Source organism: Anopheles gambiae, chromosome X (assembly GCF_943734735.2).
Source record: "Anopheles gambiae chromosome X, idAnoGambNW_F1_1, whole genome shotgun sequence".
Classification (NCBI taxonomy): Eukaryota; Metazoa; Arthropoda; class Insecta; order Diptera; family Culicidae; genus Anopheles; species Anopheles gambiae.
Genome location: NC_064600.1, coordinates 8,164,564 through 8,179,459, shown reverse-complemented (window position 1 = coordinate 8,179,459; position 14,896 = coordinate 8,164,564). Strand labels below are relative to the sequence as shown.

At 47.9% G+C, this 14,896-nt stretch overlaps 3 protein-coding genes across 6 annotated transcripts in view; all 3 read right to left on the bottom strand.

The window, feature by feature from the left end:
* Window positions 1–1,611: 1,611 nt before the first annotated feature.
* LOC1271769 (F-box/LRR-repeat protein 4) lies at window positions 1,612–7,791 on the bottom strand. 3 transcript variants are annotated; one of them, XM_310622.4, is made up of 4 exons: window positions 7,669–7,791; window positions 4,261–4,464; window positions 3,360–4,162; window positions 1,612–3,290 (listed from the first exon to the last, which is right to left on the bottom strand). In XM_310622.4, the coding sequence occupies exons 2-4, from the start codon at window positions 4,441–4,443 to the stop codon at window positions 2,552–2,554; spliced, it is 1,725 nt and encodes a 574-aa protein (XP_310622.4). In that variant the 5' UTR covers window positions 4,444–4,464; window positions 7,669–7,791; the 3' UTR covers window positions 1,612–2,551. The 3 variants fall into 3 exon arrangements, with proteins under 3 accessions (XP_310622.4, XP_061515493.1, XP_003437004.2); XM_061659509.1 differs by lacking the exon at window positions 7,669–7,791 and adding an exon at window positions 5,557–5,575; XM_003436956.2 differs by lacking the exon at window positions 7,669–7,791 and adding an exon at window positions 4,569–5,369.
* Window positions 7,792–8,897: 1,106 nt separating this feature from the next.
* On the bottom strand, window positions 8,898–13,919 carry LOC1271770 (probable methylthioribulose-1-phosphate dehydratase). 2 transcript variants are annotated; one of them, XM_061659633.1, is made up of 6 exons: window positions 13,584–13,843; window positions 10,865–10,888; window positions 10,466–10,560; window positions 10,236–10,349; window positions 9,790–10,146; window positions 8,898–9,698 (listed from the first exon to the last, which is right to left on the bottom strand). In XM_061659633.1, exons 1-6 carry the CDS (start codon window positions 13,623–13,625, stop codon window positions 9,611–9,613), a joined length of 720 nt encoding a protein of 239 aa, XP_061515617.1. In that variant the 5' UTR covers window positions 13,626–13,843; the 3' UTR covers window positions 8,898–9,610. The 2 variants fall into 2 exon arrangements, with proteins under 2 accessions (XP_061515617.1, XP_310624.5); XM_310624.6 differs by lacking the exon at window positions 10,865–10,888 and having other exon boundaries at window positions 13,584–13,919.
* Window positions 8,898–14,896, bottom strand: part of LOC5666747 (cell division cycle and apoptosis regulator protein 1) — an 86,464-nt gene continuing 80,465 nt past the window's right edge. Inside the window, exon 11 of the transcript XR_009766292.1 lies at window positions 8,898–9,112. The gene's annotated coding sequence lies outside the window, so the exon portion shown is untranslated. The remainder of the gene's footprint in view (window positions 9,113–14,896) is intronic.

The following is a 14,896-nucleotide window of genomic DNA, read 5'->3' as shown; positions in this document are numbered from 1 at the left end:
GATAAGTTACAGGTGAGCGATATTGTGAAGCACAAAAAGAGACGATAGGTGCTGTAGTTACTAGTTGAGAAACGGCTTCTAGATCCTCGTTAGTTCAACGATCTAGTCATAGGTAAAGTTGGCAATCTCCAAATCCGCATTATCCGGAGCCGTCCGGAATCGTCCGAAAACATTCGGAGTTGTCCGAAGTCATCCGGAGTCGTCCGGAGTCGGAGTCATCCGGAATTGGAATCTAACGGATTTGGAGTCGTCCAGAGTCAGAGTCATCCGGAATCAAAGTCGTCCAGAATCGATGTCGTCCTGAGTCGGCCGGAGTCGCCCAGAGGTGGAGTCATCCGGAATCGGAGTCGTCGAGAGTCGCAGTCGTCCGGAATCGGAATCTAACGGAGTCGGTGTCGTTCGGAGTCGGCTGGAGCTGTCTAGAGTCGCCCAGAATCGGAGGCCTCTTAAGTCGTCGAATGTCGGAATCGTCTGAAGTCGTCCAGAGTCTGAGTCATACGGAATCGGAACCGTTCCGAGTCGTAGTCGTCCGGTATCGGAGTTGGAGTCATCTGGAGTCTGGAGTGGCCCGGAGGCATCTGGAGTCGTCCGGAGTTGGAGTTGAACGAAATCGAATTCGAATGGAGTCAGAGACGCCTGGAGTCGTCCGGAGTCGTCCGGAGTCGGAGTAAAGCCTGTTTACGAAGTGCACACGCAAGACCGGAGGACGAATATCACGATAGGAAATAAAATATCATCTCCGGACCCTGACACTAACCAACTCCGGGCAACACCGACTTCAAGCAACTTCGACTCCGGGTGGAACTCGGACTAACAATAACCGGAGTCGGATCCGAGTCGTGTGTGCGCTCCAGAGAACACATCACTACAACGAACATTAACACATTCCAGTTCTGAAGGTTCTCATTCGGAACCTGTTTCCGCTACGGGAAGTGTTCCTGCTCTCGGTCCTGTATCTCTTTGAGCGCAGGAACTATGCACAATTCTGCAACTAGTACAGAAGAATTCCGAATAATTTACCCAGGTTCCAGGAACTTATCCCAAAACTACCACGAGACTGGTACCGAGCAGGAATCCATTTCGATCCAGAAACAAACTCGTAACTTATCCTGCGCTAGTCAATCATAACCTAAAGCTAGGTAACTGTTCGCAGTGAGCGGTTGAAGCGTTACGAGCGCTACGGGCACGTTTTGTTTCGTTCGCCGACTGCTTCCCCTACCGGTTGATAGATGGCGCTAAATAACCCGCCGCGTACCGCACTGTACCGATCAGCTGATTCATTGTTTACGCGTCCGAGGCACCACACACAGCGCATTAAATATAAATCGCAAAATCAATCCCATCACGTTCACCATATGCCCATGCAGACCCATTACCACCAAAGAGTTCATATAGGTTCGTTTTCCCCGTGTACTTTTAAGTGCAGAGTTGCAAAAACGATGGTTTGTTGTCGTCATTAAATCGCACACGCAAAATCAGACCAAATGCGCTAAAGCAAAAGTGCGCTAGCAATCCACTCTGCCACGAGCGAAACAGTGCGAAGCAGACAACAAAGTATTTGAGCAGATGGGCACCGCATCCAAACAGGCTAGTAAAAGAAACGCACAGGCGTTTGTGTGTTCGAGTTCAACGTCTTGCTTTTTTTTTATTTCATTATAATTCAATAAACAACAGTCACTTCGGTGTTGTAAAACTAAATTCACTTGCTATAGTTCACATTAGCTAATATAATCCTTTTCAGTAAAGGAACAACAATGTTTAAGTTCAAACCGGCCGCTGGCAGCCATTACCGTCTACCTACTTTTGAAGGAGAAGAAATAAAAACTAATAAACAAAAAAACTGCCAATACCGCGGCGGATGTATACGCGTCCAACGCCTTCCCCCGCGTCAGTGGTCGGTAAAACTAAATTCGCTTGCAATAGTTCACATTAGCTACGAAACCCCTCTCAAATGAAGGTCCAACAACGTTTAAATTCAAACCGGTGGCTACGAGCCAGTACCGCCTAGCTATCTTTGAAGTAAATGAACAAAAAACTAATAAACGAAAAACTGCCAATACCTCGCTGGATATGAAGCGTATATAATGCCTTCCCCCGCGTCAGTGGTCGGTAAAACTAAATTCGCTTGCTATAGTTCACATTAGCTAAGAAACCCCCCTCAAATGAAGGTCCAACAACGTTTAAATTCAAACCGGTGGCTAAGAGCCAGTACCGCCTAGCTATCTTTGAAGTAAATGAACAAAAAACTAATAAACGAAAAACTGCCAATACCTCGCTGGATATGAAGCGTATATAACGCCCTCCTCCGCTACAGTGGTCGGTGTTGTAAAACGAAATTCACTTGCATTAGTTCACATTAGCTAACAGAACCGTCTCAAATGAAGGAACGACAATTTTTAAATTCAAACCGGCGGCTAGCAGCCTTTGCCGTCTACCTATCTATGAATGAAACGGGCGAAGAAGAAAAAACAAACAAACGATAGAGTGCCAACACTTCGCATGGGCGCATCTGCTTCCACCACACACACACCCTCTCCCCCTCTTCTCCGCGTCAGTGTTGGTGCTTCACGTCGACGTGCGGGAAGTCGCGGCGCCACATGTTGATCCACTCCTGCTCGATGCCGTTGCAGTAGCTCAGCTCGAGCAGGCGGAGCGCCGGGCAGCCGATGAAGATCGCGTTGATCGCCTCGCCGGACAGCATCACGGAGCACATCAGGTCCAGGTACTGCAGCCGGGGGCAGTGGCGCGCGATCGCCAGCAGATCGTTGTTGGTGATGCCGCGGAACCCGCCGAGCACGAGCCAGCGCAGGTCGGGACAGGCCGCCGCCAGCTGGGCGAGCGTACCCTCGGCACATTCCTCGTGGTTGCTGTAGCCGAGATCGAGCTCCTGCAGCTTGGTGCAGTGCTGCAGCGGCACCAGCCCGTGCGCCCCGAGCGCGTGCGTCTTCCACAGCTTCAGGCTGAGCAGGGCGCGGTTGTGCTCGCCGATCGTGTGCGTGATGTCGGACAGGCTCGACTGGTCGCAGCTCGCCAGGCTCAGGTGCTGCAGGTGCGGGTTTTGCTGCAGCAGGGCCAGCAGCGTTTCGGACGCACACTGCGCCCGGCTCAGATCGAGCACGGTCAGCCGCTTGCAGACGGACGGCTGGTAGCGCTGATTGTCCAGCAACGCGTTCTGCATGCACAGCTCGGTCAGCTCGGGACACAGCAGCAGCACGAACGACATGGCGTGCTGCACGCCGATGCAGTTAAGGCGCAGGTGCGTGAGCGTGCGCCCGTGGCGGTTGAAAAACCTGCCAAAATAAGAAGAAGAAGAAGGTAAGTACAATTAGCACATCAGCATGCTCTCTCATGCGGCTTACATCTGCAGGTCGATTATGTTGAACTCGTTGACGATGCCGCACCCGGACAGGTCTAGCTTCTTGATGCCGGTGCAACGGTTGCTCAGCCACAGCAGAAAGTGCGAATCCACCCGGTCCCAGTACGGGCGCAGGTTCACCTCCCGGTAGAGGCGGGCGTCGGCCACCACCTCGGCGCACCGGACGCACACCTTCTCCACGTCGGCGAGCGCGAACCAGTCGAGATGGGAGAGGATGTGATACAGTACCTCGTACGGCATATCGGTAAGGTTTGGCTGGTTGGTGCCTCCCGCCGCCTTGCCTATCAATTCCAATGCTGCCGTCGCCTCCACCGGTGGTGGTGTTGGTGATGCGGCAGCCGATGCTACTGCTTGAACCTTCGCGCGCGCTTCGTGGAAGTCGTGCACGCCGCCCACCAGTATGATGCCGTCCAGCCCGCTGATGTACCGTTGGTCGCGCATGTTTAGCTCGAAACGCAGCACGCGTGTCCGGTGCGGGACGGTGCGCAGGGTCGGCACGAACAGGCGCGCGGGGCTAGCGCTCCTGTCGCCCGCTACGTACTCCCACTTGTCGGAGCGGCCGTCCCAGAGACAGACCCAGCCGACCTTCAGCACGTAGCAGCTGATGCGGCGGATCGTGCCCGGATGCAGCGTTTCGTACACGCCGATCTCGGCCGGATAGACGGCCTGCTCGAAGCTGACGACGAAGAACTCGTCCACCGGCGGATTGTCGCACGGCGCTATCCTCGCCAGCCCGAACTCGGGCCGGTACGACGGTGCCAGCCGGGGCCACTTGCCGTACGAGGACTGGCCGGGGAAGGCAAGGGAAAGAGAGAAGAGTGTGGTTAGCATTTTGGTTTCGTTGTTGTCTCCTGCCGCCCGATCGGTGGGAGCGGCACACCTACCAACAGGTACGAGTCCGTATGGTCGCCGTAGATCGGGAAGTTGGACGGCCGGCCAATCAGATTGATCGAGCTGTAGGAAAGGTTCGGCCCGTACTCGTTGCTGGCCATCAGGATGGACTCCACGAACTGCTTCCGCTCGCCGACATAGCAGACCGGGGTGAGCAACGGCCGCTCTCGGCTCATCCTTCAGCAGCTAGCAGCGAGCTGGATGGAAGAAAACAGAAAAGATGGGTGCTGGTGAGCTTGGCGGACGGAGAAGAAGCGGGGGGACAACTCCCGGATGAGCGTGGTACGATCGTGCCACTCACGGAGGTTCGCGCACACTTTGCCACAGTGCTCAGCGTCCGGCCACTGGCTGGCGGTAGTAGGCATCGCTAGGCGGAAAGTGGGGCAAGGGAAGCGACGTGCGCGACACGTTCGATTGTCCTTCCTTTTGCGGTCACACACAAAACAGAAAACAAAGCACCAAGCCACCGGTGGCCGGGAAGTCGTAAGCTACTGCCACTGGCCTGCTTCGTTCGATGTCGCTGTCGCATTTGTTTACGTTTTGAGCGGTCCGGCACTGACAGCACAGTGACGTAGACGTAGCCACACGCACACACACAGAGCAGAGCAGAGCTCGCGCGTTCCCATTCCTGCGGATGACGTTTAGCCGGATGACCGAAAACCACTCGTCGATGGCGGACGAAACTTTTCGAAATCAAACAACGCCAAAGAAGCTAAAAAGCCGGGCCGCGGGGCTCAGGACGGAAGCAAACAATGAGCAGTGCCGAGAATGGGAGACTGAGCTGGAAAGGATTATAATGCAACGTTGGGTCTCATTATCTCGTAACTCGGACCGTTAATAACTCATTTGCCGGATATTACGGTGTCTACTTTTTCATTCGCTAGAGGTACTAGAGATGCGGGATTTTCAGCAATTCATCCCATTCATCGCGAGACATTTCTACGGACAGTTGCTGGAATACGCTGCACGTATCATTGTTCTTGTGCCGTGTTCCTAGTATCGTCATCTGCTGAGTTGCAAAGTCTTGTATTTAATTCATTCATACTTTTTAGTGCGAGACGGCAAAATTGATTTTCTCTTCTTTTCTGTTCCAACCGAGATCACCCGTTTTCCGAGTATTGGAACACAGATGAAACAAAATGTACCTCGGGCCTACAGCCCTAACCTAACCTTGCATACTGCCAACACAACGCCGCCTGCTCCGCCAGTCCGTCAGACTCAACTTTCGCAGTTTAGCACACTTTTGCAAAATAATCCTCAAACCGCTAACCTAACACAAACTTGCTTACTGTCTTCTCAAGCACGCTAACAAACTGGAGACGCTTAAACTCAAATCCATTGACTTCAATTCTGTTGCAAACAAAATCACACGCTTCCCGAGCAACAGATGAAACAAAATGTACCTTGGACCTGGAACCCTAACCTAACCTCGCATACTGCCAACAAAACGCCGCCTGCTCAGCCAATCTAGCAAGCTTAATTTTCGAAGTTTAGCACACTTTTGCAAAACTATCCTTAATGCGCAGACCTCAAACAAACCTGCTTCCTATCCTCTCAAGCACGCCAACAAACTGCAGACTGTTCCAATCAAGATCACTCACTTCTCGAGAATTGAGCAATAGATGAAACAAAATGTACCTTGGACCTGGAACCCTAACCTAACCTCGCATACTGCCAACACAACGCCGCCTGCTCAGCCAATCTAGCAAGCTTAATTTTCGAAGTTTAGCACACTTTTGCAAAACTATCCTTAATGCGCAGACCTCAAACAAACCTGCTTCCTATCCTCTCAAGCACGCCAACAAACTGCAGACTGTTCCAATCAAGATCACTCACTTCTCGAAAATTGAGCAACAGATGAAACAAAATGTACCTTGGGCCTGGAGCCCTAACCTAACCTCGCATACTGCCAACACAACGCCGCCTGCTCCGCCAGTCCGTCAGACTCAACTTTCGCAGTTTAGCACACTTTTGCAAAACAATCCTCAAACCGCTAACCTAACACAAACTTGCTTACTGTCTTCTCAAGCACGCTAACAAACTGGAGACGCTTAAACTCAAATCCATTGACTTCAATTCTGTTGCAAACAAAATCACACGCTTCCCGAGCAACAGATGAAACAAAATGTACCTTGGACCTGGAACCCTAACCTAACCTCGCATACTGCCAACACAACGCCGCCTGCTCAGCCAATCTAGCAAGCTTAATTTTCGAAGTTTAGCACACTTTTGCAAAACTATCCTTAATACGCAGACCTCAAACAAACCTGCTTCCTATCCTCTCAAGCACGCCAACAAACTGCTTGAGATCAAGATCACTCACTTCTCGAGAATTGAGCAACAGATGAAACAAAATGTACCTTGGGCCTGGAGCCCTAACCTAACCTCGCATACTGCCAACACAACGCCGCCTGCTCCGCCAGTCCGTCCGACTCAACTTTCGCAGTTTAGCACACTTTTGCAAAACAATCCTCAAACCGCGAACCTAACACAAACTTGCTTACTGTCTTCTCAAGCACGCTAACAAACTGGAGACGCTTAAACTCAAATCCATTGACTTCAATTCTGTTGCAAACAAAATCACACGCTTCCCGAGCAACAGATGAAACATAATGTACCTTGGACCTGGAGCCCTAACCTAACCTCGCATACTGCCAACACAACGCCGCCTGCTCCGCCAATCTAGCAAGCTCAATTTTTGCAATTTAGCACACTTTTGCAAAACTATTCTTAAGCCGCGGACCTAACACAAACTTGCTCCCTGTCCTCTCAAGTACGCCAACAAACTGCAGACTGTTCCAATCAAGATCACTCACTTCTCGAGAATTGAGCAACAGATGAAACAAAATGTACCTTGGGCCTGGAGCCCTAACCTAACCTCGCATACTGCCAACACAACGCCGCCTGCTCCGCCAATCTAGCAAGCTCAATTTTTGCAATTTAGCACACTTTTGCAAAACTATTCTTAAGCCGCGGACCTAACACAAACTTGCTCCCTGTCCTCTCAAGCACGCCAACAAACTGGAGACGCTCAAACCCAGTAAGTGGGCGAAAAAACACGCAATTCAACAACACACACTCACACAGACATAGACACACAGGCACAGGTCGCGTAATGCTGGATGGAGAAGCCGCACAAGCGTTTCCATTACCGGAAATAAACCACGGGACTGTGGATCGATTTTCTCACGAAGGTTGCGACGACCACGGACAATGACGACAACGGAATGGTTCTTCGGCGACGGACAGGTAGTAATGGCGGATTCCCGTAGCGACAAAGCTGCTGCTGCAAATTTCATGCCGGTGATTCGTTCTCTCAAACACTTTCTCAAACACCGACACCAGCAAGCCCCGCTAAGAAACATTAACAATTCCACCCAGACAATCCCCCAAATCCTTACCGTGAACGCTCAGCTACGGTTCGTGTCCTAGCCTGTGCACGCCTTTCTCACTTTTGTTGAAGTGTTCGACGCTTTCTTCTTCTTTTTCTTTAGCGCCAACTCTCCAACGAACAACGCATGTCAAACAGGATCAGCAGCGCCTGTGTACGGTGAATGGTTCGTTTCTCCCGATTTTTGGACACACGTCCGTTTAAATTTAAGCCTATGCCGGTTGACTCGCCTCCAACCTGGGATTTTGATTGCTTATTTATCCGATGATAGTAATCTGATTGACTTGAAATTTAGACTATGAGTGTAAATTACAGTCATCTTGAGCGACGTAGCACGTCATTTTTCTTTGAATTTTCTCGTCATTTTCTTTGAATACTTTTTTTTAATTTACCCGTGTAGCCAAATCAAATTTGATTGGTTATTTCTCCGATTCTAGTTGTCCGATTGACTTAAAATTTGGAAGATGAGTGTAAATTACAGTTTTCTTTATCTATAATTTTTCTAAGAATTTTTGGATCAGATTAAACCCGTTTTTGCAATCAATTATTGCGGCACCCTTTTCTAGGCAACCGGGTTGCACGGGTAGCCAAGTTTGTTTTGATTTTTTTTTCTCCAATTGTAGTAATCCGATTGACTTAAAATTTGAACTGTGTGTAAGGTACAGATATCTTTATCTGAAAATGTTGTTTGAGTTTTAGGATCACAAAAAAACTCGTTTTTAGAATTAATTATCACGATTCCAGGAAACAGTCTACACGGGTAGTCAAATCAATTTCGATTGGTTATTTATTCGATTCTAGTAATCCGATAAACTTGAAACTTTAACTGTGTGTGTAAATCACAGCTATCTATAATTTTTCTTTGAATTTTTGGATCAGAATGAACTCATTTTTAGAATCAATTATTTCGTTCCCCCTTTTCTCATGCAACCGGACTAAGCGGGTAGCGAGCGGTTTTGGAAGCTTACAGGTTTTGAGTGCGCAATCCAATAAGAATGCAATATTAGGATGAAAATTAAAGCAACTAATATAGCTTCCCTAGCTGTGCATCGATCGGTTGCTCCTGGCTGCTAGGGAGTATATTAAGCGTGTAACATACACTATGAAGATCTTTTATACGAGTAACTATAAAGAAAAAGGAGTATCCATTTCAAAATCGCCAGCTAGCACGTGTATCTCGGTAACCTGAAAGTAATAAAGGTTTTTTTTTTCGGTTGTCAGAGAAAACGTTACAATCAGTTTTGTTTTTTTTTTGTTAAATTGGGATTGGTGCTGAAAACAACAGCGCGCTTGTATTTCTCCAAAAAAGTACCTACACTAAAAACCGTTCGTACAAAAATGTGTATTGTGTGTGTGTATGTGTGAGGGTGTGGGTGTGTGCGCGCGCGCTTCTATCACGGTTCGTTTTGTCGTATGCAAAAAGCCTCGATGAGCGAATGTGGCCTTTCCCTCTTCTCTCTCTTTCTCTCTCTCTTCTCTCTCTTTCTCTCTCTCTCTCTCTCTTCCTCTCTCTCTCTCTCTCTTCCTCTCTCTTTCTTTCTTTTGCTACCACATTTGCATTCTGTAAAAATCACTGTGGTTGTGCAGCTTTTCCCTACTTGTGCCTGTGGGGGTGCGTGTGTGTTTGTGTTTACATTTTTTTGTTTAAAATCAATAATTAATACAACAACGCACGACAAACGGAAGGCAAAACACCTCTGGGTACGGGTATTCGGTAAAGGCCTGAGAAAAATTGGCGCAATGCGTGTGTGTGTGTGTGTGTGTCTTTCTGTGTGTTTGATCGTGTGGTAGGAAAAAATTCACGGCTAGGCCATGATAACAACTAATTCGCTACGTCCACTATTCGATTATCATGCATCCACGTGGCTCACGAGGCGGGAGTCGGTGATTATCCTTGCGGGGGGTTTTGTTTTTGCGGGAGGAGGCAGGGTGTGTGAATGCGTTCGTCGCATCTAGTACCGTTTCGGGACGGCGTTCGCGTCCAGGCCCACCTTGTGCATTTCCACGGCGAGCGAGAACAGATAGTCGTAGCACTCCGCCCTAGAAGGGGGTGGAAAGAAAACATAAAATTACATTCTATAGGAAAAAAGACACACACACACACACACAGAAATGACCCTCGAAAACGTACATCGTCTTTGCCTTCTGCCAGTTGTGGCCCCACACGTACACGCCGTGGCGGCGCACCAGGATCGCGGACGTCCCCGGGTAGTCGCGCAGCGCGTTCGCCATCGACTCCTCCAGGTCCTTCTCGAACAGCGTGTTCTCGATGATCGGCACCACCAGCTCCTCGTCGTACATGAGATTGCGGTTCAGCTCGTAGTCGTAGATGCCCTTGATCATCTCGAGATGCGTGCAGCGGAACTCCTTGCCCGGCCAGAGCAGCGTGGTCATGACGGCGGCCGGGCTGTGCGTGTGGATTACCGCCCCGGCGCTGCGCTCCTTGTACGCGAGCATAAACAGTGGCGTGCACTGGCTCTTCGTTAGTCTGGCGACAAAAAAAAAAAAAAAACATCAAACAAACGGGCAAAATATAATAGCCAATGGGGGTTTTTGCTTTCGCCCGGGCAGCGTTACTTTTTGTAGTCCGGTGGCGTTTGCAGATCGTCCCCCTCGATGTTCTGTATGAAGAGATCGTCCGGCTGGATCCGCTCCTTCTGCACGCCGGACGGGGCAATGTAGATTTCATCGCTGAAACGGAAGAGGGAAGAAGCAAAAAAGCAAAGAAAAAAAAGAAAACATTAGAAAATACGGCATTCCAGGTGATGAGCTGTACGGAGGGACCAAAAGGCAAGAACTATACGAACTCCAGCTTAATACTTATACCGCCACCGGTGCCGGTCACCCATCCGAGGTTGTAGAACTGTTTGCACAGCTCCGGTATCAGCTTGCGGGGATGCTCCTGCACAGGACAAGGGAACGCCAGCGCCGATGTTTGGCATCCATGATGATTAAGTTGACAATGGGTGGGAAAGACAGAACAGACAGCAAAGAGATTGTAAGTTAGAGCGCTGGTTTTCTCAGCCGACAAACGACAACGAAATAAAAAATAAATCAACAGAAAAACACAACAAACAGTCAAGAGAAAACTAAAAAAAAAAAAACACACAGAACAACGAAACGAAAAGCCATCGCATAAATCGCGCATGGTGAACTAAACAACGGAAAACAAAAAAACAGTGGCAATGTGTGTATATGAAATTTACCTTATTGATTACATTATCATAAATCTAATACGAGCGAGGAGAATAACCGGACACAACAGAGGCAAATCAAGAAAAGAAAAGGTACATTCATTACCAAGGGTGATCTTTATTTTTTTAGTGTTATTTTAAGTTAAGTGCTTGTGTTATTTGTGGCTGACGTGCGGGCGATCCGCGGAAGGGAGGGGAAGAGGGTTTTTGTGGAACGATTATGTCAGTCTTTTTAGACAGGGAGGATAGTGGGAAGCGGTAGGGCGTTTTAGATTGGATTTGATTGTTGGACAAGAGACTCAACTCTGTGTGTGTGTGTGTGTGTGTGTGTGTGTGTGTGTGTGTGTGTGTGTGTGTGTGTGTGTGGATGTGTGTGTGTGCTGTTGCTACAGCATAAGCATGCAGGAAGCACAGCGGCGATAACAGCGACGACAAGAATTGCGGTTCGGTTCGAACTAGTATTGGGTACATCTGATTCCGATTCATGATTCTGAATGAATCGTTGAAACCTTTCAATGAATCTGAATCTCGGATGGAAAGATTCATGAATCTCAAACATTAATGAATTTTAAAAAATTCATTAACTTCAGAGATACATTAATCTCGTAAGATTCATAAACTTCGAAAGGATCATAAATCTCGAAAGATTCTTATATCTCGACAGACTCTTATGTCTCGAAAGATTCAACAATCTCTAAAGATCCATGAATCTCGTGGGATTCATAAATCTCTAAATACCCAAAAAAAACTTTGACTTTTTTACTCATCTTCTTGGCGTAACAACCTACGTGGTCATGCCAGCCTATAGAGGCTTTCGAGACTTCTTGGAAAGTACCACGCAACCGGATAGTTTGTTTTGCTACGGGGGGGGGGGGGGGGGGGGGGGGGGCGGTCCATGCTAGGCTTGAACCAACAACGGGCAAGTTTTAGGAGGAATTGGACAAATTCAATATTTTGGAAATTATACATCTCTAAAGGCTCATGAATCCCTGCAGATATATCAATTTTAATGGATTTATGAATCTTACAGATCCATGAATCTCAAGAGATTCATGAATTCTTGGAGAGTCATGAATTCTTGGAAATTCATGAAATTCTTGGAGATCCATGAATTTTTGGAAATTCATGTATACTTACAGATTCACGAATTCTTGAAGATTCATGAATACTTAGAGATTCATGATTCTTGAAGATTCATGGATCTTTAGAGATTCATTTGTTTTTATTTATGTTTACACTCATTTTGAGCCGATTGCAAGCGTCCACACATGAGGTCCAAAACAACAGACGTCATACAAAATCATGAAAAAGTCAACTCCCTTGCGTTCCGGCGTCCACCCGACGATTACCGACCCGAACCGAATAGATTTGTTCGTTAAACATGTGCGCGTATCAAATAGCAGCACTTCAGCTATCCCTCTTACGTTCATGGAGAAGATATAATCGTATGCTATCGGCTCTGCCCTCGGGCCTGGGTCTGTACGCGGGCATTGGCCTCATTCGCCTCTTTTGAGAGATTCATGACTCTTTGAAGATTCAATTCAAAGTTTGAATCACTCATCACTGAAGATTCATACGAATGAATTTCATCGAAATATACATCAAACCCAACATTAGTTCGGACCCTTACCGTCAGCCCCTGCACAGCGCACGTGGTCGTGTTGGTCGAACGGTTGTACTATTTTGTGTGAATTTAACACAAACACACACACACACAGACCGAAGGGGCTCCACCAAAGGAAGGGAAGAAAGTGTTGAAAAACCAACCAGAAAAAGGAACAAAGAAGAAGAAAACCAAAAAGAACGGTCGGGAAACAAGTGGCTATTGTGTCTAGAATTACCCTACTGCTTAAGGAAAGGAAAAATCTTTTACGAGACACACACACATACACACACACAGCCACACACACACAAACACACATACACCTGTCTCGGCGCACGTGCTCGTGTGCTCATCCTGGTTAGCGGCGCCGCGGAACGCGCATTATTGATTTCTCCGTCCGGTTCCCCGGTCGGTGCCTTACATCACATCAGCCCCAAAATCGATCGACTCCTTCAGCTCCTCCCCATCTTCTCTTCCTCCTCCTCCTCCTCCTCCCCCAATCCCATCCCACAATAAGGACCCACTTATCGAAACCTCAATAGCTCCGCGTTGGTTGCGAAACGATTTGTTCGGTGGCGCTGGAACCAATCGAGCGTCCGCGGATTTTCCCGGAAAACAAAAAAAAAAAAACACCACAATTTGCTCCAATCAATGCGGGGGAGTTTTGCGACAACGTGTGCCGCTTAATTGATAGCCTTAATTCTCAGGAAATGTACTGGGTGTACCTGTGTGTGTATGTGTCTGTGGCTGCTAAAGACCGGCTTAAAGGTGAGATTTCTAGTCTAAATTATCAGACATTGCTAGAACAAACATATCCTACGCAACACCGGGATATAGAGATAGAGAGAGATACATTGAGAGGGAGGTGGTTGGGGCAGGGAGGATGTGGTACAAGTGGTTAAACAAAAGATTAAATATTGGAGAACGGAAAGTAAAAACCGTGTCCGTTTCATTCATTCCTTTCCTAAGCAGAGATAGAGAGAGAGGTGCGTTCAAATAAAATCCCCCGTCCCGTGTACGTCCTCCCAATTTCCTTCTTTTTTTTGCTTTTATATGCTGCTTTTGGGTTCGCACTACAAGCACGGTCCCCACTTCCTGGACTCACCCGAACTCCGGAATCGAACGTACCTCGGACAGATCCTGATAGATGGATGACCTTCCCGATGCCATGCCCTCGCGATGCTTTTGGGGGGAGGGGCTGGGGAGACCCTAGGAGATAAGCGACAACACAAACTCGTACACACACACACACGCACGCACTCAAGCACACACACTTGCTTGTCCCGGGAGAAGCCTGGAAGAAGCCGGAGAAGGCTTCGGATTGTGTGCTGAGCGATATGGAAGCTGCGACACGGTGCGAACGACTGACAGCCCGACACGGGCAACTGTTTATACGACGTCAACTCCCCCCTCGCACCTCCAACTCTCCGCCCCTTCCCCCTGATTCCACGACCAGTCCGTCACACAGTGGTCAGCAGCTGTGTCAATAGCGATGGGTCCGTAGTGATGGAGCTGCGGTCCATATGGATTCGGATTCGATTCCGAAGTAGGGGGAGCCAAGTCCACCCCGATATCGGACGTGCATCCAATTGCAATTTAGCATGGGCGTTGAAATTTGTTTTTGATTCCATTGAGTCGTTGCATACGATTTTTTTTTCAGTCAACCTGATCATGTAGGTTTTGTAACAACAACCTCAAACATATGTTTTAATCTCGTTAAACTATAAAACGATGCCAATAAACCCTGATAACTATTCAACAACATGTGGCAAACGATCATTAAAATGTTAAATGAACCCAACAAGATTATGGTAAGCAACGAAAAAACTATATTAAACACGGTGATCGCTACACGAATCGGAATAGTATTGAGAAGTAAACGTAGGGACATTATACGCTTCAACATATACAAACACCATGGTGTACCCCAAACGTCAGATAAAGGAATCCTAACCGCCTGTTTACACATGCCAAACCCCAGTAGCGAACCGATTGAGCATCTGTTGATGAGCCAAAACTGTTGGCGCCATCTGTTGGTGACTGCATAACCAACCAGTGGAGTTTTTTTTCGCTTTGCAAAAAAAAGGACAGCAATATAACGATGAGTAAAACTGCTGTCCAGCAAGACATGAGACTCGAGCAAACGTATAGCGTTATGTGGGAGATCTCCAACAAATAAGACTAAATTCTATACGTTTTTCGAGTCTGATGGCTTGTTCTATAGCTGCCAGAGCTCAGGTGTTAGTCGAATTGCGAGGTTTTCAGCCAAAAGGTTTTAGCTACTACATCATTAATTTCATATGATTCTGACTAAAGATTAGCATCATTATTTTTATTTGTGTGTATGAGAGAGCGAGAGAGAGAAAGAGAGAGAAATATAGAAAGCGTAAGAGAGAGGGAAAGAGAGAGAGGGAGAAAGGGAGAGAGAGAAAGAGAGAGAG